General features: G+C 53.0%; 1 protein-coding gene across 1 annotated transcript in view; it reads left to right on the top strand.

Annotated features, from left to right (window-relative positions):
* SLC8A2 (solute carrier family 8 member A2) overlaps positions 1 to 6411 on the top strand; it is a 34866-nt gene extending 28455 nt beyond the window's left edge. The window contains exons 9-10 of the mRNA XM_019979469.2: positions 1360 to 1638; positions 4052 to 6411. Coding sequence (XP_019835028.2) covers positions 1360 to 1638; positions 4052 to 4428 — 656 coding nt within the window. The 3' untranslated portion in view covers positions 4429 to 6411. The remainder of the gene's footprint in view (positions 1 to 1359; positions 1639 to 4051) is intronic.
* The last annotated feature ends 13259 nt before the right edge of the window (positions 6412 to 19670 follow it).

The raw sequence follows: 19670 nt of genomic DNA, 5'->3' as shown, positions 1-19670 counted from the left end.
CAACAAAAAATCTGTAGGAGGCAATAAAAAGTTAGCAGCAGCCTAGTAATGTTCGTTAAAGGCCCAGGCTCCTTCTTTCTTTCTCTTTCCCATTCTCAGCTGTTGCCCTCATGGTTGCAAGATGGCTGCTGTACCTCCAGGTAACAAGTCCATATTCCAGGCAGGGAAAAAAAAAAAAGGCAAGGAAAATAGAAAGGAGCAGAGTGCCTGTTGCATTTGCGTTTCCAGTTTTAATTTCCAATTCCATTTTACTTATTTTATTTAAGCCAAGTGGCTATGTGATCCGGAAAAGTAGGAAAGGGATATATGACCCAAATCTACCAGTCTCTCTCTGCCTCCATGGCCACCAGCTGTCCTCTGCTCCTTGACATTCCAAGGAGCCAGTGGGTGAGACCATGGAAAGTGGCTTCATAACCTGGTGGCTGGTCTTTTACTCCCTTGCTCTGAGCTGCTGGTCAGGGGTTACAGTGTTTCTTATCAGTACCCCTCCAGATGTAATTCTTGGCACACTCAAGTGTGTTCATTGCTTCTCATTCATTGCTTTCCACTTATCTGTTTCGGGTGAGCATAGGAAAACATTTCATCTGCACTTTCCCATTACACAAATCACAGGTCAAAAGTGGGTTAAATTCAGTCACCATAGGTGACACAAACAACTCTAAGGATGAGGCACCTTTTACAAAACTCAGAAAACACGCCCATGATAACAGTGCCCCTATCGGGAAAGCTAGAGCTTTCCAGAACCCTCTGTTTATGTCTCTTGGCCAGACTGGGTCACATGGCCCTTGCTGCAAGGGATTCTGGGAAGCAAGTGTTTAAGCTGAGGACATGACTGCCGCTGGCTGCACGGAATTCTGGGAACGTGAATATTTATATCCGAGGACAGCACTGTTGATAGCCTCAAGGGATTCTGGGGAAGCGACTAATGTTAGCTGGGTAGGGGGTTCTCTCTAGGTGCAGAGGATTCTGGAAAAGTGAGCACCTTTAGCTGATCATGTGGCTACCATCAGCTGTGATGAATCAGAGGAAGTGAATATTTCCAGGTGCAGACATGACTGCCAGTGACCATAAAACCTTCTGGGAAAAGCCATATCTTTAGCTAGGGATCTGGCCACCCCTAGCAGAAGGGATCCTGGGAAACTGGATATTTTTAGCTGGGCACACGGCCTCCTATAGCTTCAGATGATTCTGGGAAAGTGAATATTTTTACCTGGGGCCAGACAGTCTCCTAGCTTCAAGGGATTCTGGGAAAGTAATTTGTCTGGGAGTGAGACTGTCTGGGAGTTCAACAGAAGGGGGGGCTCTGTAGGCGAGGAAGGAGGCACGGGAGTGTGCCCCAGCTGGGTCGTGTGCCCACAGGGGACGAGGAGGAGGAGGAGGACGGGTCCCGGGAGGAGCGGCTGCCTTCGTGCTTTGACTACGTCATGCACTTCCTGACGGTGTTCTGGAAGGTTCTGTTTGCCTGCGTGCCCCCCACCGAGTACTGCCACGGCTGGGCCTGCTTCGGCGTCTGCATCCTGGTCATTGGGCTGCTCACCGCCCTCATCGGGGACCTCGCTTCCCACTTCGGCTGCACCGTTGGCCTCAAGGACTCTGTCAACGCTGTTGTCTTCGTGGCCCTGGGCACCTCCATCCCCGGTAACCTCTCGGGAGACCACTTGTTGGGGGAGGGTCTCAGAGAAGCCAGGCAGGTGGAAGAGCCTAGGAGAAAGGTCCTGCAGAAATAAGGTGGTAGAATCAGACAGAACCAAGTCTGGTGGGTCCCTTAGAAATAGGAAGGTGGGGATAATAGAATCTAGGTGGGGGGAGCTCATGGATTCAATCTGTTGTTGTTATTTAGTCACTAAGTTGAGTCTGACTTTTTGTGATCCCATGGACTGTAGCCTGCCAGGCTCCTCTATGGGATTTCCCAAGCAAGAACACTGGAGTATGTTGCCATTACCTTCTCCAAGGGATCTTCCTGGCTCATTGGATCCACATCTCATGCACTGGCAGGTGGATTTTTTTTTTAACCACCGAGCCATGTAACTTGAATTCTCCCTGAAAGCAACCAGATGGAATGTCCCATAGAAGTAAGGTGGTAGGAAATGGTAGAAACCAGATGATGGATTTTGTCAGAAGAAAGTGGCAGGACATTGAAGAGACGGTGTTGGAAGGGGAGGGGCATAGAAAGAAGGTGGGGACCTCGTAGAAACCATGCAGTGAGTTCCGTAGAAACAAGATATTAATATTCACCTCCCCTCCCCCTGCCAAGGAACCAGATGGGAGAGTCCATGGACCTCTGTTCCTGGGCATGATCAGAACCAGGCCACTAGGCTTTAACCAGGCCAGTTAAAGCCATCAAAGCTTCAATTAAGATAAGGGGCAGAGCAGAAACCAGATATGGGAGGAAATGCCATAGAAAGAAGACTCAGAGACGACAGCATATATTCTACTGAATCACCATGGCCAGGAATCTTCTTTCCCCCAAGTCTGAGGGAGGGTCCCTGAGAAACCAGGCGGCGCAGACAAATTCCTACAGGAGAGAGAAGACTAAGCTCGGAGCCTCACAGCTTTCTTTTCCTCATCATCAAATGCATTCACCAGCCAGGTGGTGGCGCTGTAGGCCCAGGAAGCAGGTGGTGGGGCCTGCAGAAAGCCACCACGGTGAACGGTTCTGAGGCCTGCCCTCCACTCTAGAGACCTGCGAACTTAGCAAGCTATCTAGAAATGGGTGGAGGCCAGAGCAGCGAAGCTGTAGGCTCGACAGAAGCCAAGCAGGGAACTGATGGGCAAGAGGTGCCGGGTGAGTGGGGCCTGACATTTGTCCAGGCAGGTGGTAATGGGGTGACCGGGTCTGGAAACAGGCAGGAGGAGGTTCATGGGAAACAGGTAGTGATTCCCATCGAAAGCAGGCAGCGAGTCCCAGAGAAAGTAGGCAGCGGGCCCCACAGAATAGAGTGGTTTCCACAACGATATAGTGTGTGTCCCACACAAAGTAGACTGAGTTCTACAGAAGGCAGGCAACAAATCCCACAGAAAGCAGGTGGCAAGTCCCATATAGAGCAAGCAGCAGAGCCCATAGCAACATAGACTATGGTGGGGAATAACAGAAACTAGGCAGGGGACCCCATTGATCCAATGCGTCACCTGAGGCAAATAATGAGATGTCTCATACAGGTGGTGGGAAATGGTAAAAACCAGACGATAGATTCCATACAAAGAATGTGGCAGGGCATTGGAGAGACAGGTGATGGGAGAGGGTTTCATAGACTAAGGTGAGGACTTGACAGAAATCACATAGCGGGGCCCATAGAAGCGCTGAGTTCCAGACAGTGGGCAGTGCATCCAGACATTGCATGCAGATCTTGCATGCAATGCATGGATTGTGCATTGCGTGCAGACCAGTCCCTTAGAAAGCAAGCAGTGGATCCCCCAGAGACAGGTGATGAGTTCCAGAGAGCAGGTAGTGTATTCCATTGGATGTAGACACCTTCCATAACAAAGCAGGCAGCCGGGCCTATAGCCAGCAGGCACAGGTCAAGCAACTGACTTAGGGCTTCCCTGGTGGCTCAGATGGTAAGCAATCTGCCCTCGATGTGGGAGACCCACGTTCGATCCCTGGGTGGAGAAGATCCCCTGGAGAAGGAAATGGCAACCTATTCCAGTTTTCTTACCTGGAGAGTCCCACTGGCAAGAGGAGCCTGGTGGGCTACAGTCCACGGGGGTCGCAAAGAGGCAGTCCCACACAACTGAGTGACTAACACTTTCACTTTGCCCCCTGGGTGGGATCAAGGGCCCAGAGCTCCAGAAGAGGGAAATCGTCTGGTTTCTACCATTTCCCACCACTTTAGTTCTATGGGGCATCCCATTGGTGCCTTTGGGGGTGAGGATTCAGTTGGCCTATTGAATCCATGGGGCGCTCTACTGGAGCTCTGACCACGCTGGATCCTCGGGGTCAGCGGAGTGCTGGTGGGTCTATCTGGGAACCAGGTGACTGACGGATGCTTGCGATGGGGGGAGGGTGTCACCCGCTGAGCCCCCTCTGACCCTCGATGTCCCCGCCCCGCAGACACGTTCGCCAGCAAGGTGGCGGCGCTGCAGGACCAGTGCGCCGACGCGTCCATCGGCAACGTGACGGGCTCCAACGCCGTGAACGTGTTCCTGGGCCTGGGCGTGGCCTGGTCGGTGGCCGCAGTGTACTGGGCGGTGCAGGGCCGCCCCTTCGAGGTGCGCACCGGCACGCTGGCCTTCTCCGTCACTCTCTTCACCGTCTTCGCCTTCGTGGGCATCGCCGTGCTGCTCTACCGCCGCCGGCCGCACATCGGCGGCGAGCTGGGCGGCCCGCGCGGCCCCAAGCTCGCCACCACCGCGCTCTTTCTGGGCCTATGGTTCCTTTACATCCTCTTCGCCAGCCTAGAGGCTTACTGCCACATCCGGGGCTTCTAGGGCCCTCCGCAGGGACTCCGCCTCCAGCCTCGAGAGATCGCTGCATCCGTGCTGGACTGCATCTCCCTGGTCCTCCGGAGAGGCAACCTCCTCTCCGGGGACTCGGCCGCCCTTCCTCCAGGGACGTGATCGCCCCCCTCCTCACCGCCCCCACCCTGTCCTCCGTCCCCACTAACAGCCTTCACTCTTTCCCTCCGGAGCCTCCCCAGGTCCTCCTGCAAAGAACAGCTCCTGCAGTTACCTGCAGCTCCTGCCCGCATCCCTGTTCGTTACTGTCTATGTTCCTGGAGAAATTTCCACCTCGAGCCCCCCCCCCCCCACCTCCACCCCGAGAACCCTACCCCATCTGTGACCCTCTCGATCTCTCCCTTGAGACTGCCAGCCTTGCTCTATCCCATAAGTCCCCGGTCCTCAAGAGGAACACCCCCGCCTCCTTCCAGGAACCTGTGCCCCAAGACCTCAGAACTTAGCCCTCCCTGAGGGGCCCTTGAAGGAGGCCGATCCATCCTAGGATGTCACGGATCTCGGGCCTCCCCCCAACCCTCAGGGGGCTCCGTCGGCCTGGGGGATAGGGGAACAGGTGGGTGCGTGCATGGGGGAGGGGACACACCTCCCTCCTCCCCCACCTCCGATTTCTCCACTCAGGCCCTTGGGAGGACGCTAATTCTCGAGGCTTGGAGAAGGGAGGGAAGGGGAGACGTTTGGGGTTTCAGAGCTGGAGGAGGCGCACTTTGGACCTGTAACTTCTCACATTCCAGAGCCCCCACTTGCCTCCACTACCTCTGAGAGCCCAGCCATGCCTTGGAGGGGAGGGGGCCTGTGTGTGTGTGTATATAGTGTGTTTGGGGCAGGGGGGATGCGGGAGGGTGCATGACTTGGGGAAAAGGGGTGGGTGACAGACTTTTCTTTTGAGAGGGCAGCAGACACCCCCAGCCGTGAGAAGCGGCTTTGGGGAGGAGGCCGGGGATCCACGGGAGTATATAGCCAATCTCTCCCGACAATCTAGAAGGCTCAATTTGCCCTCAGTGCCAGCCAATTCGGGCAGGACCCTCGAAGAGGAGACCGAGGGTCCCAGAGGACCAATGCTACAAGCCAGCAAATGCCACATCTCTGCCTGAAGGGGAGCAGGGGTGGGTGGGAGGGTGGGACGGGGGTCGGGGGGTCTGGGCGGGTGTTTTTAACTTTGGAGGCCACCTATCTGTTGGCTGGCCATGTACATTTTCTTACTGTTGATGTTTCCTGCCCAAAGGACATACTTGGGGTGTGAGGAGTGCTGCCTACTTCTTGGGACCCCCCCTGCAACCCCCATAACACCTGCTTCCCACCGGTTTTTAGCGTCCTATCCTCCTGTTGTGCATCATCCCCAACATCCCAGACCTGTTGCGTACTCCCTTCTCTACTCCCAGCTCATCAGCACTAGTCGCTGTCTCTGTGATTTCTGTAAAAGTTGCCATAAAACTGAAATTATGCCTGGAAAAACGGCCTCCCCGTGGGAAGTTGGAATTCACGACGAGAGAGCTAATGAAGTCTTTAAGATTTGGGCAACTGGAAAATACACCAAGTAACCTGGGTTTTTCCATGTTCCCAGCATCCTCTGCAGGACACGCCCGCTTGCACCAACCACTCTGAAGGTCCGCCCAGAGCTTCCCTTCACCACGCCCCCACGTATTACCCGGGAGCTTTACTAGCCACGCCCCCATCCTTCACCCAAGAGCTTCCCTGGCCACGCCCCCTCCACACAGGAGCTTCCCTGGCCACGGCCCCATGCCACCCAGGAACTTTCCCTAGCCACGCTCCCATTCCCTCCACCACAAACTCTTCTACGTCATAGGGTATCCTGGGAACACAAAAGAGGAGGATCCTACGTTGCCTGAGGAAGAGAGCTGGGGTTGATGGGGGTTTCCTAAAGAAATCAGGTAACTTTCTCAGAGGACTTGTATGTGTGTGTGTGTCCCGATAAAGGGCACAGCCTGTTTAAAAGTGTCCAGCTTTGTGAGTTAATGACTGGTCGTCTTGCAAGTGGTTGAATCCTACAGGGAAGAATGGAGTGTGGACATGTGGGGAGTGGATCTGGGAGGGAGGGACTGGACAGCGTGAAGAATTTCCAGCCCAGAGAGTGAGGGCTTGAAAAGCCAAGTGGGGATAAGTACCAAGGACAGGCTTAGAGGATTCAGGTGAGTTCATGCTGAATGTGAGATGCCTGTGAGCCATCTAGAGGGTGAAGAGACATCCGGGGGACACCTTGAGCTCAGCCCAGGGAGCTGCACTTGAGAGAGATTTGGGATTTGTTGGCAAGGAGGTGTCACCAAGCCACAGGAGGGGGTGGGGCTGCTCTGGGGCCTGGGTAGCAGGAGAAGAAAGCAGAGCCTTGAGGACCCCTAACATCTAAGGGCCACATGGAAGGTGGGAGACCTGTCGAGGAGAAGAAGCCAGAGAAGTTGGTGGGAAACCAGGAGAGTGGGGCAACTGAAGCCGAGAGAAGTTTCTAGAATGAGGGCATGGTCAGCAGGACCCAAGGCTGTGAAGAAGTGGAGGAAAATGAGAGCTTAGAGGCTCCCCTTGGGTTTAGATCTTGATGTAAGCAGTTGAGGGGAGAATGTGGGAGCAGAAGTCAGACTGAAGAAGAGTGAGGAGTGGGTAGAAGGTGGGGAAACTGAGTCAGAGCATGTAGATCAGAGTTTGGAGAATCTTGAGAGAGAGTTTCTAAAGGAAGTTACGGGCCTGAGAGGGCTTTTCCTGCAAGGTGGGAGGAGGTGTGGGGCAAGAGGGCACTGAAGGCAAGGGATCTGAACCTGGCGAGAACAGTGCCAACAGCGGCGGGCGTTGAGGAGGGCCATGATGCTTGCACTGTGCGGCCTTATGCGGTCTGCCATCAGTCATCAGAGTCAATTCCTTCTACTGAGGAAACAGGCTCAGAGAGAGGAGGCAACTTGCCCAAAGTCCCGCAGTGAGGAAGGGCAGAGAAGACGTCCAGGGCGCAGAACGGGAGCAGGACACGTTTAATTCTACCAGACGTGAACCAGGACAACGGGGACAGAGGCAGGGAAAGGTGTGAGCCTGGGGACAGGAAAAGGAGTGCGGTCTCTGCTTCAAACAGGGGCGTTTCCAGGGCTTGGGATTGGACACAAAAAGGAGCATCACAGATGCCGATTCACCCCACCAGCAACGCCATGTTCCTCGCCTGGATACAAGGTCTTCCAAGGGGCAGCTTGGGAGCAATTTGAATTATTTGTCATTGGAAACGACATAGCATAATGATTTACTGTCTTAGTGCTTCAGTTCCTTCACCTGGAAAATGGGGATGAAGTGAAGTGAAGTGAAGTCGCTCGGTCGTGTCTGACTCTTTGCAACCCCATGGACTGTAGCCTACCAGGCTCCTCAGTCCATGGGATTTTCCAGGCAAGAGTACTGGCATGGGTTGCCATTTCCTTCTCCAGGGGATCTTCCCGACCCAGGGATCGAACCTGGGTCTCCCGCATTGTAGGCAGACACTTTACCATCTGGGGGCTTCCCTGGTGGCTCAGATGGTAAAGAATCTGCATGCAATGGGGGAGACTTGGATTCAACCCCTGGGTCAGGAAGATCTGAAGAAGGGAATGGCTACCCACTCTGGTATTCTTGCCTGCTCCCATGGACAGAGGAGCCTGGTGGGCTACAACTCATGGGGTCACAGAGTTGGAGACAACTGAGTGACTTTAACAGTTTCACTTTCAATAATAATAGGAACTAATAGTGCCTAATAATAATAGGAACTAATACTAAGAAGTCCCTGTTTCACAAGATTATTGTATTAAATTGTATGATTATTGTATTAAATATACATATATATTTTTTAGACTACTACCTAACAACAGTAAGAGCTTAGGCAAGAGGGTAAGGGGGCTACAGAAGATGAGATGGTTGGATGGCATCACTGACTCAATGGACATTAAGTTTGAGCAAACTCTGGGAGATAGTGAAGGACAGGGAAGCCTGGTGTGCTGCAGTTCATGGGGTCCCAGAGAGTCGGATACAACTTAGTGAGTGAACAACAAAGTAAGAGCTTAGTAGATGGGAATAGTTATACTTTCCAGTTTACTTGCTCATTTACACATACACACCCCATCCAGGAACAACTAGCGTCAAAAGGACAGAGAAATGCAAGACTTCCCATAAACTGCTTTGTCACCTGAGTCCCAGTTCTTCAATCATCAAGCCCAGGGGACAAGAAATAGACAAGCGGGAGTATGCTTTCCTCTCCCTGCAGACCCTGGGATTCTTTCATTCACGTGTCCATTGGGTGCCTGCCTGTGTCTGGCACTGTGCATGGGACACTGCAGAGACCAAAATGTTGCTGGACCCTGTTCTTCCCAGGCTGACACTGTGGTCAGGGGGACAGATGCCCAACAGGGTGCCAGAGGTGATAGCCTCGCTGGGACTTGTGAGGGCAAGGACTCTGTAGTAAGACACCACAGGACGCCCGTGTCACCGAACTGGGTGACTTAGGCAAATGTTAAAAAGGAGATATTAACAAGGCTGTGCACGGTATAGGGAAACAAGGGATGGTGGGCAGTCTGGGGCTAGAAGATAAGATGTTCCCACTTCTATCCTGCCGGGCTGGTTTCTGGAACCTGGAGAGGTGCTCTATGTAAGCCCTCAGAAGTGTAAAATGTTAGTTGCTCAGTTATGTCCGACTCTGCGACCCCATGGACTATAGCCCGCCATGTTCCTCTGTCCATGGGATCCTCCAGGCAAGAATACTGGAATGGGTTGCCATTTCCTTCTCCAGGGGATCTTCCCGACCCAGGGATCAAACCTAGGTCTGCCGCATTGCAGGCGGATTCTTTACCCTTTGAGCCACCAGGGGAGCCCCATAAGAGCTTCCTATTCATATTTTTATTAATAGCAATTAGGTATGAGTTTAGATGTGACTAGCAGGGATCCAAAATAGTAGTGGTTTAAATAAGATTAGAATTTCTCTCTTGTGTAACAGTTACAGCTGGTACGGCATCTCTATTTCAGGAAAGTGAAAGTGTTAGTCGCTCAGTCCTGTCCGACTCTTTGCAACCCCAGGGACTGTAGCTCTTCTGTCCATGGGATTTCCCAGGCAAGAATACTGGAGTGGGTTGCCATTCCCTTTTTCAGGAAATCTTCCTGACCCAGGGATCGAACCCAGGTCTCCTGCATCGCAGGCAGATTCTTTACCGTCTGAGCTGCCACGGAAGCATGCAAAGTAGCTGCTCTACTAGTCACTCGGACATAGCCGGACTATGACCCTCATCTATTTGGTCCAAGATGGCGCACCTCCATGACGTCATCATGCAACCGGAAGGAGGGAGAGGGGAGGAGAGGTCCCGGACCCACCATCCTCTGTAAGGCTTTGACCCAGGAGTTCCACGTATCGCTTCCTTCTACATCTTAGTGTCCAGATCGGAACCATCTGGTTTCACTGAGCTGGAAGAGGAGCTAGGGAAAATATAGTTTTAGTTCTGAGTCATCATGCTAAAAGTCATAGAGGATTTTTAAAGGAAGATGAGAGATTGGATGTTGAGGAGCAATGAACAGTCTCTTCTGCAGAAAGCTTTGCGGAAACTCATAGAGTTGATGCTCTGAAAAGCAATCAGACTCTAGGTATGAAATCACCACTGAAATTAATGCCAAAGAGCCCCAGATTCTTTGTATCGCCTGCTCTTTAAAAAAAAAAAAAAACCTTCATTTTGTATTGGAGTATGGCGGATTAACAATACTGTGACAGTTTCAGGTGAACAGCGAAGGAAGTCAGCCATACATATACATGTATCCATTCTCTCCCAAACTCCCTTCCCATCCAGGTTGCCACACAACATTGAGCTGAGTTCCGCATGCTATACAGTAGGTCCTTGTTGGTTAGGCATTGTAAATATAGCCATGTGTACATGTCCATCCCAAACTCTCTACCTATCCCTTCCCCTGATCCTTCCCCCCAACTGGCACCCATCGGTTTGTTGTCTAAGTCTGTGCATCACCTGTTCTGAGATTAAGGTCTTCATCTGGATCCAGTCCTGATCCTCTAACGTTCCCAGACTCTGAAATGCACATTTCCTCTGCTTCAGCTGTCTTAACAGTTCCCCGAGTCCTTAATCTATTTCATCCAAATAAATCTTCAGACTAAAACCTCCCCCTAATCCTTCAATTTCTTCACCCACCTTTCTGTGACACTCCAAGCATCTCATTCTGGGTACGTGTGGTTACCTAACAACCACCCCAAACTTAGCGACTTAAAAATGACAAGTTATTATCTCTTGTGGTTGGCCCCAGTTCACTTAGGCTCTCCGGGTGGACTTGGGGTCTCTCACGATTGTGATCAGCTGTCAGATGAGACTGCAGTTATCTGAAGGCAAGTCACTAACTCCTAAGATAACTTCCTCACGTGGCTGACAGTTGATGCTGACTGTCAGCTGAAAGCTGAGCCAGGGCTGTTGACAGGAGCCCGTGTCTTTCTTGACAATTTCTGTTTCCCTTTCTTCTGTATCTTGTCTGTACACTGCTGTCTCCTTCCCCACCACCCTGTCCATCTCTTTCCAGAGGTCTCTGTCTCTCTTTGATGCTGTCTCCTCCATTTCCTTAATTTCCCCTCTCTCTGTGTGTCTCTGCTTTGCTTTCTCAATTGTATCTTCATGCCTTCCCTCTTTCTCTCTCTCTTTCCAAGTGTCAGCCTCCCCCCGCCCCCCACCTCCCCTGTGTCTGTGTCTCTCTGTGTGTAACAGTTATCTATGACCGAGCAACAAACCACCCTGAAACTTGGTGGCTTAAAACAACAATCCTCACAATTCTGTGTGTTGCTGGTGGTGGTGGCTGAGGTCACCATGTGGCTGTGTCCATCTTGGAGCTTGGTTGGGGTTGCAAGGTGCCTTCATCTGTGGCTGGCAGTGGGTACTGTCTGTGGGCTGGGCCACTTCAGCTCTCCCTGGAGCCCCCTTGGCTAAGTGAACTCTTTATGGCATGGTGTCTGGATTCCAAGAGAGCTGCTTTGAAAGCTGTAAGCCCATGTCTGCCATATCCCCTGGGTCAAAGCAAGTCACAGGATTCAAGGGGCGAGGTAATAGACACCACCTCTCGGTGGGTGGAGAGGGTGCCTAGAAGAAGGGGAGGAGTTGTTGGAGACCATCTGTGGTAGGCTGAATGATAGACCCCCCGCCCAGAAGATATCCACATCCTAATTTCTGGAGACTGTGAATGTGTTCACTCATGTGACAAAACAGGATTTTGCAGGTGTAATTACGTTAAGGATCTTGAGATGGGAAGATGATCCGGGATCAGCCTGGATCAGCATGGATCCTCAGAAGGGGGAGGCAAACAGGAGATAATGCCACACGAAGAGGAGGAGGCCGTGTGAAGATGGGGCAGAGATTTGAAGATGCTGGTCTTGAAGACTGGAGCAATGTGGCCACAAGCCAGGGAATGCCGCAGCCCCCAGAAGCCGGAACAGGCAGGGAACTGCTTGTTCCCTAGAACCTCCGGAGGGGTTGCAGCCCTGCTTGATTTTGGCCATGGGGACTGATTTTGGACTTTCATCTTCTGGGACTGTGAGAGAATAAAGTTGTGCTGTTCTAAGCCATTGGTGTTGGGCTGGTTTGTTACAGCAGCAACTACACCGTGTCTGGAGTTAATTCACCACTGCCACTTGTTGTGAGTTTCTATAGATCTCTATATCTTGAACTCTTTTTTAAAATTATGATAAAATACGCTTCACATGCTTATAATTGAGGCTTCCCTGGTGGCTCAAGTGGTAAAGAATCTGCCAGCAATACAGGAGACCTGGGTTGGGAAGATCCCCTAGAGAAGGAAATGGCAACCCACTCCAGTATTCTTTCCTGGAAAATCCCATTGACAGAGGAGCCTGGTGGGCTCTCGTCCATAGGTTTACAAAAAGTTGGATACAACTCAGTGACTAAATGACAACAAGAACACTTCACATAAAATGTACTGTTTTAGCCGTTTTCAAGGGCACGTTGTGGAGCCGCCATCACTGTCTAGTTCCAGACCCTTCTCATCACACCCAGCCACTCCCCATTCACCCCTCCACCCCTGCCCCAGGCAGCCACTAATCTTCTTCCTATCTCTATGGATTTGCCTATTCTGGATATTTCATGTAAATGGCATCCTGCTATATGTGGGGTTTTGTTTTAATGTTTGAATTTTATTCATGTATGTATTTTTGCCTGTGCTGGGTCTTCGTTGCTGCAAGCGGTGGCTACCCTCTGGTTGGGGTGCACAGTCTTCTCCTGGCGGTGACTTCTCCTGCTGCAGAGCACAGGCTTCAGTAGTTGTCTTAGCTGCTCCAAGGCACGTGGGATCTTCCCGCACTGGGAACGAACCTGCGTTCCCTGCATTAGCAGGCAGACTCCCAACCACTGAACCACCAGGGAAGTCCAGTACGTGGTCTCTTGTGACTGACTTCTTTCACTCAGCATGAGTAACGTTTTCAAGGTCCATCCATGTGGTAGCATGAGAAACTGAACCAATAGGATGCATGGATAAATAGATAATGAAAGATTTATTTTAAATAATTGGCTTATGTGATTGTAGAGGCTGAAAAGTCCCAAATCAGTGGAACTCAAGGAGGCACTGAGGTTGCAGCTCAAATCTGAAGACAGTCTGGAAACAGAATTCCCCTTTGCTTGGGGAACCTCAGTCTGTTTTTCTTTAAGGCATTCAGCAGATTGGGTGAGGCCCACCCACGTTATGGAGGGTAATCTCCTTAACTCTGGGCATGATAGCTTAGTCGAATGAACATATACAATTAACCATCATAGCTGAGGGGGGAGGATTCCCTTCTCCTTTTACCCCACTTTCTGCTCATCCACCATGTCCCTGCCTGGCCACTGTCCCAGGCTTGTTTGTAAGGTGATTCCAGGAAATACTGGAGGAGAGACAGGGAAGGAAAGCATTAAGGGGTGTGTTGATGAACAGGTCACCCACTTCCTATGGGCAGTGAGGTCCACTGAGGACTCTAGAACCTTCTTTGGGAGCCCAACCTGGAGTGAAGAAGTTGGGGTCTTTATTAACTCCCGGCTGATGAAAGGGAGGGCTGCTTCATTCAGTGGGGAGTTACAGGTACCAGAGTTGGGGGCTGCTGTTGGGTCAGAGGGGTGTGAATGGGACTTCCCTCTTCCCCAAGGGAAATGCATGTTAGTTGCTCAGTTTTGTCCGACTCTGCGATCCTATGGACTATTGCCTGCCAGGTTCCTCTATTCATGGGAATCTCCAGGCAGGAAAACTGGAGTGGGTTGCCATTCCCTTCTCCAGGGGATCTTCCCAACCCAGGGATCGAATCCGTGTCTCCCGCGCTGCAGGCAGATATTTTACCATCTGAGCCACCAGGGAAGTTCCTTAGGCACCAAGGAATGAGGGGGGTGCAATTGTGCCCAGGTCTCCCGTCCACGCCCCCGTCCCCGGCCCCACACCCCCAGCTCCCTTCTTAGCACTCAGCTTCTGCAATCCCAGCAACAGGGATGGGCTTGCTCCCAGCATCTCCTCTGTGTCCTCCCATCCCCCTGAGGACTAAAGTCAGACTCTCAGGAGGACTTCCAGACAGGACTGGGGAGGAGGGCGGGGGAGAGAAGGCCTCCAGGGTCTCCCAGGGCGCCTGCCCGCTAGCTCCTCCCCCCCTTGCCCTCTCCTTGCAATTTTCTCTTCCTAAGGTGGAGGGAAGGAAATGTCAAGGATGATGAATTGAAAGGGGGCAGCTGGGGTCAGAAGAGGAGGGACCGCAGGGTGGAGGGGAAGGGGAACACACAAGAGGCAGGGGGGAGGGTGCAGGGGAGGGAGGGGGCCCAGAACAAAACATCATCGGGTGTGGGGAGGGCAACAGAGAGAGACAGGAGGAGACAGAGAAGGAGGAGAGGGAAACCAGAGCCCTAACACGCAGCGCTGAGGAAGGTGGGAAAGGCTGAGGAATTCCGGCAGAGACAGCTCCAGGTTGAAAGTAATCCTCCGGCCTCTCACCCAGTGCACAAAGCCAAAGAGAGGCCGCCACTTGGAGATGCACAGGAGGAAACCAGAGACTGAGAGGTGGAGAGACAACCTGAGCAGGGCAAGGCAGGGAAAGGGAGAAAGGGAGAGATACAGACAGAGGGAGATAGAAACGGAGGCAGAGAGTTACAGAGAGACCCAGGGGCAGAGACAGACAGAAACAAACAGTCCCCGGGGACCCAGGGTTGGGGCATAGAGGTGGAGACATGGAGAGAGAAAAAGAGATGGAGAGACAGAGGTCCCCAGAGACAGAGACGGGGCTGGGGGTGGGGGTGGGGACACAGAAAAAGAAGAGATGGAAAGTGAGAGTGAGAATGTGTGAGAGAGATGGAGACAGAGACACAGGCACAGAGAAAAAGATGCAGAGACAGATGGACAGACGGACAGACAGACACAGCCAAGGACACAGTGAAAGAAGAAGGGGAGAGGAGGGGGGCGAGGCAAAAGGAGTGAAGCGGGAGACTCAGAAAGGAGACAGGAGGCAGATTCAGAAAACAAGGCCAGAGAGACGGGAAGGGGGCTGGGGTGGGGGGAGTCGCGGCCCTGGCCCTCCCCCGCCCAGGTAAGGCCCGGTCCGCCCCGTGGCCTCTGCCGAGCCATGGCTAATGGTATGATTGCTTGGCGGGGCGGCAGGCAGCGGGTGACAAATGAGCCGCCGGAGTCACCAGCTCTGGTGATGGATGGCCTGGCGGCGGGCAGGAGGGGCCGGCGTGGGCTGGGGTGGGGGAGGCGCCCACCAAGATAAATGTTTCCTTCTCCTGGAGCCGGGCCAGGCACAGGAGGAGGAACTGGCGAGGAGACTAGGAGAAGCCTGGGCAGCTAGGTGCAGGAAGGCAGAAACTCAGGAACAGGGGTGGGGGCGCAGAGAGGTGCAGAGACAAAGGCCAGAGACACGGGTCCCCAGAGACGACGGAGTTGGGGCGGCGGCGGGAGAGAAAGAGAAAAGGAGAGATTGGGAGCAGGAGAGAGAGATGGAGACGGAGACATGGAGAGATCGTCCAGAGAAAGAGAGACAGAGAGAAAGAAAAGTAGAGGGAGAGACACATGAGGCAGGCAGCTGGAAAGACAGATAGACACCCAAGACAGAAACACAGCCCCTGACTCAGGATCCTGTCTTTCCCTACCTCTGAGATACAGACCCTGGGAGAGAGACCAGGAGTTGGGGAGGGGGGCAAGGGGGACATAGCTGATGACAAAGGGGGGAAACTGAGGCAGGGAGCTGGCAGGCTCTAGAGAGAAGATGCGGGAGTGCTGAGTGGCTCCCAGCAGGGTTCCTCCCCACCACCCACTGACAGCTTGGATGCCAAGTGTTGCCCTGGGAGGTCCCCCAGATCCACAGGGGTGCTCTAAGGCCTGGGATGGGGTTAAGGGTTGAGATCCCTCCTAAGGCTGGTGTTCACGTGGGAGTCTGTGCCTCTGCTGAGATGCGCTCACACGCACACACAGACAGATGAAGAAACACATCCAGATACACATATCCAGAGAGTGTGTTAGTCGCTTAGTCGTGTCCGACTCTTTGCGACCCCATGGACTGTAGCCCGCCAGCCTCCTCTGTCCATGGGGATTCTCCAGGCAAGAATACTAGAGTGGGTTGCCATGCCCTCCTCCAGGGGTTCTTCCCCACCCAGGGATTGAACCCAAGTCTCCCTCACTGCAGGCAGATTCTTTTACCATTTGAGCCACGAGGGAAGCCCAAACACACATCCAGAAAGGCATGAGAGCAGGTAAGAGGCTTCCAGATACCTACACACCCGGGCCCACACAGCACCTCATGGATGCAAACAACCAGCAAACACCGGCACCCTCCCCTGCCTGGGACAAAGGGTCCAAGGGTCCCGCCAGGAACCACTAAAGGGAGACAGCTCTGCAGAGAGTTGGGCTGGTGTGTGTGTGTGCATGTGTGTGCGTGCGTGCGTGCGTATGTGTGTGTGTGTGTGTGTGTGTGTGTGTCTGGGTGAGACAGACTGGGGCAGAGGGAGTGAGAAAGCCAGCCTCCCGCCTCATTCCCCCTCCAGCCTCTGGCCTTTCCCATCAGTTTCTCTCCCAGACATTCCTATTTTCTCCTGCTCTTCTCTTTAATTAAAAAGATTTATGCTCAAGAGTCCAAGCCCCTCCTCCTTGTCTGGGGGCTGAGTTCAGAGCAATGAGAGGAATAACTCTGGTCTCTGTCTCTCTGTGTCTCTCCCTTCCTCTCTCTCCTCAGTCTCTCCCCCCCTCCGCTCTCCTCTCTCCGCATCGCTCTGGGACTCGGTCTGACCCCCTTTCCTTCTTTCTCTCTTTCCACTGCTCTGTTTTCACCTCTCCTCGAGCCACTCAGCCCCCTAAATTGGCCTCACCCAGACCCCCACCCAGTTAAGACACAACTGCTTCCTTCCTTCCATCCACTCCCTCCACCCCTGACCCCCATCACCGTCAGATGGGCCATCCTTCTTGTCTTCAGGACAAGCTTGGGCCTGGGGACCTCAGCACGCCCCTCCAGACCCAAAGCGAAGCTGGGGGCCTAGATCCCAGACTCCTACACCCTAAGCTTCGACTGAAGGCTGTAGGGGGAGGGGAGAGGGGGGCGCACCCAGAAGAGCTTTGCATCTTTAATTAAAAAGTGATTTAAATTAATTTTCTGCTCCAAAACCCCTATCTGGGGGGCGGGGTGCGTGTGGCAGTGATTAAAGGCTCTTCTCTACCCCTCTGCCTTCCTTAAAGGGCCAGTGTCACCCGAGGAACAGTGCCTGGGAGAGTTTCGGGGGAGCATCCATTGGGATGAGGACCCCAGACTCAGTCAAGGCGGCCAGAGTCTGAGTGTCCTGGCACCTTCCAGTTTAACCATTTCGCCATCACTCACTCCCCGCCCCCTCGGGCCCCTGTCTCATTCAGCTGACGGGGAAATTGAGGCTTAGAAAGGAAAGAGCTGATCTGAGGTGGGTCTGGACCCCAGATCCTTGGAGATGGCCAGGGAGGAAAGCTGATGGTGTGCCGAGGGGGCGTGTCAAAGGACAAGAGTCAGGGACACAGAGAAAGACAGGGACAGTCCTGGATGAGACAGAGGCAAGGCGGTGGGTCGTGTGGATGTGAAGCTGAGCCCTGGGTGGATGAGAGGGGCCTTCCTGGGAGGCTGGGGGGACCGGGCCATCACCTTCGGCCCCCCACTCTGGGACAACTGCTGCTGTCCTAACCTCAGTCCTTCTTGCTGTAACTCCAGTGGTCTGACTCCCTTCCCCGGGGCCTGGGTGGTTTTGTTTAATTTCCACAAGACAGGAGGAGGAGGGAGCAGCAGGGTGTGGCAGAGACGGAGCTGTTTATGAGGGTCATAAAAATATCCTTAGAGAGCCCAGCAGGGGTGCGGGTTTGGTCTCCAGCCAGCCCTCTCAGCCCCCTTCTCTCTCTCTGAGACTCCGTCTGCCCACCTCTGCCCCTCCTTTCCCTGGGTCTTTGTCTCCTCCAACTTCTGTCCCCTTCTCTCTGGATCTCTGCCTCATTTCTTTTCTAGAGTTCTTCCTCTGGGGTGATGGTTTCTAGCTGTTGGGGGTCAAGCATTCTTTTTGATCATAGGATGAAAACTATGGGCCATCTCCCTGTAAAATCACATAGGCACCAGGTCCGTACTTTGCCAGGAAGACTTGAGGGAGTTCACAGGCCTCCTGATACCCACTTACACATCCCCTTGAGAATCTGAGGTCACCAAAGGATAAAGACCCTCCTGCAGGGCTTCCCTAGTGGTCCAGGAGTTAAGAATCCGCCTTGCAATGCAGGGGATGCTGGTTCGATCCCTGGTCCGGGAAGATCCCACATGCCAAGGAGCAACTAAGTCCATGCACCACAACTGTTGAGCCTGTGCTCTAGAGCCCGTACTCCGCAACTAGAGAAGCCACTGCAGTCAGAAGGCCACGCACCGCAACTGGAGACTCAGCCCTGCTCGGCGCAACTAGAGAAAGCCTGCGTGCAGCAATGAAGGTGCAGCACGGCCAAAAATAAAATGAATAAAAAAAATTAAGAAAAAACACATGGAAGGACTTGCCCGGTGGTCTAGAATCTGCCTACCAGTGCAGTTCAATCCCTGGTCCAGGAAGACTCCACATGTTGCGGAGCACCTAAGCCCATGAGCCACAACTACTGAGCCGGAGTGCTGTAAGTACTGGGCCCGCATTCCACAAGAGAAGCCCGCACACTGCAGTGAAGACCCAGCACAGGCGAAAATAAATACATTTTAAAAATTAACAAACAAAACACATGCCATCTTTTTTTTTTTTCCCCAAAGACCCTACTGTAGAAAACGCCAGTGAGAGAATGAATCCCAGGGGTCTTGCTCTCCCTCCTGCCCTCGCTGGCCTGGAAAACATTCCTGCCCCAGGCCCTTTGCACCTGCCATCCCTCTGCCTGGCATGATAGGCAGACACCTGCAGAGCTCCCTCCATCCCCTTCTTCAGGTTTCTGCTCAGATGACACCTGTCCAGCTTTTGTCATCTCCTGTCTTTATTCTGCTTCATCTCAGAGCACTTATCACCTCCAGATGTGACTTTATACTTACACATTTATATACCTGACTCTTCTCTCTCCCCCACACCATCCCCAGGAGCATGTGAGGGCCAGGAGGCCAGGAAAGGTTGTCTTTTGCTCCCTGTGACATCTCCAGAACATCAACCAGCACACAGTAGGTGCTCAATAAACTTCTGTTGCAGATACCTTCTTTATTTCACTAGAACACCAGTTTCAAAGGCTGCCTGGGCCCTAGGCTCCTCCGGGGAATCCTTTGATCTCCAGCAGATGTGTAACCAGCCACATCTTAACCTTCAGTTTCGGGGATTCCATCACAAACTCCCGAGAACCGCTGAGGGGGATACAGGCTAAGAAACTTGCAAAAGGCAGAGGTCAAAAGTGGGCAGAGGGACAGAGTGAGGTTTCTAGGCACACACACTTAAACACCCCAAACTCACCATATTCATACACAGAAACAACACACCCATAACAGGCATGAACCAACAATCGGACACAGCCAAGACAGACAGACACAGCCAAGGCCACACACACACACACACACACACACACACACACGGATGGCTTCAGGGAAGCACATAAGTGTCCCTGTTTCCCAGAGGTGGGAAGTTGGGGGGTGGGGAGGGGTAGTCTGGAGCAAGAAGAGAAAGTAGAAAAAGGGCTTTGGTGACTTCCAGCCTCTGGTTCTCCTCTGATCTGTCTCACAGTCAGACAGAGAGACAGGGAGAAAGAGAGAGCAAGGAAAGGGTGAGGCGGGAAGG

The sequence above is a fragment of the Bos indicus genome, chromosome 18, assembly GCF_029378745.1.
Source record: "Bos indicus isolate NIAB-ARS_2022 breed Sahiwal x Tharparkar chromosome 18, NIAB-ARS_B.indTharparkar_mat_pri_1.0, whole genome shotgun sequence".
Lineage (NCBI taxonomy): Eukaryota > Metazoa > Chordata > Mammalia > Artiodactyla > Bovidae > Bos > Bos indicus.
Note: the sequence above shows the minus strand (reverse complement) of the source record. Positions and strands in the feature narration are given on the sequence as shown.